The 716-nt window shown below is 35.5% G+C and overlaps 1 protein-coding gene across 1 annotated transcript; it reads left to right on the top strand.

Annotated features, from left to right (window-relative positions):
- Positions 1–202: 202 nt before the first annotated feature.
- On the top strand, positions 203–710 carry LOC105460139 (sepiapterin reductase-like). The gene is made up of 2 exons (XM_011706583.1): positions 203–514; positions 603–710. The coding sequence occupies exons 1-2, from the start codon at positions 281–283 to the stop codon at positions 630–632; spliced, it is 264 nt and encodes an 87-aa protein (XP_011704885.1). The 5' UTR covers positions 203–280; the 3' UTR covers positions 633–710.
- Positions 711–716: the final 6 nt, after the last annotated feature.

Raw genomic sequence — 716 nt, 5'->3', positions numbered from 1 at the left:
TTAATTTAACTTTTATTTTTTTAACTAGCCACTACTCAACCCTGATTCACACTAATATTATAAAGCACCAAGATCCGCTTTGTACCATGTTAGCGTTTTTCGATTTTAATTATAAATTGTTCTCATTTTCAAAATCGAGCGATTTTGCACCCATAGATGCAATAATTGAAAGGATTTCATTCTTTCATTTTTATGTGTCCTAGAATTCATATCGGAATCTTTGAGAGGAACTACTCCCAACGCGTTTGATCGCGTGGTCCTGATACATAATGTTGGCTTAATGAGCGATGTTTCCCAAACTCTAAACGATATATTGGACCTGAACGTCTGGAGAGAATTCTACGATCTAAACATGTTTGTACCTGCCGTATTAAACGCGGTGGTCATGAATACGTTTACTAGTAAAACTATTAACAAGATGATTATCAATATTTCATCCTCGGTAGCTATTGAAGCGCGCGTTTGTATGGGCCAATATTGCTCGGTAAAAGCGGCACGAGAAATGTACTTTAAGGTATGTGTATTTTTTAATATGCTGTATCGCTGTGTTATAAGACATAAAATAGATATTATATTTCTTTTATGCATTTCTCTTCGTACAGGTCTTTGCTTTTGGAAAACCCAGATGTTGACGTGCTAAGTTACTCACCGGGACCTATTGACACGGATATGTACAAAATAGTATGCGAAAATATGGCTGATTCAAAATCTAAAGA

This window comes from Wasmannia auropunctata, unplaced genomic scaffold (assembly GCF_000956235.1).
Source record: "Wasmannia auropunctata unplaced genomic scaffold, wasmannia.A_1.0 LD327799.1, whole genome shotgun sequence".
Lineage (NCBI taxonomy): Eukaryota > Metazoa > Arthropoda > Insecta > Hymenoptera > Formicidae > Wasmannia > Wasmannia auropunctata.
The sequence above is the reverse complement of the archived record's forward strand: the minus strand, read 5'-3'. Positions and strand labels throughout refer to the sequence as shown.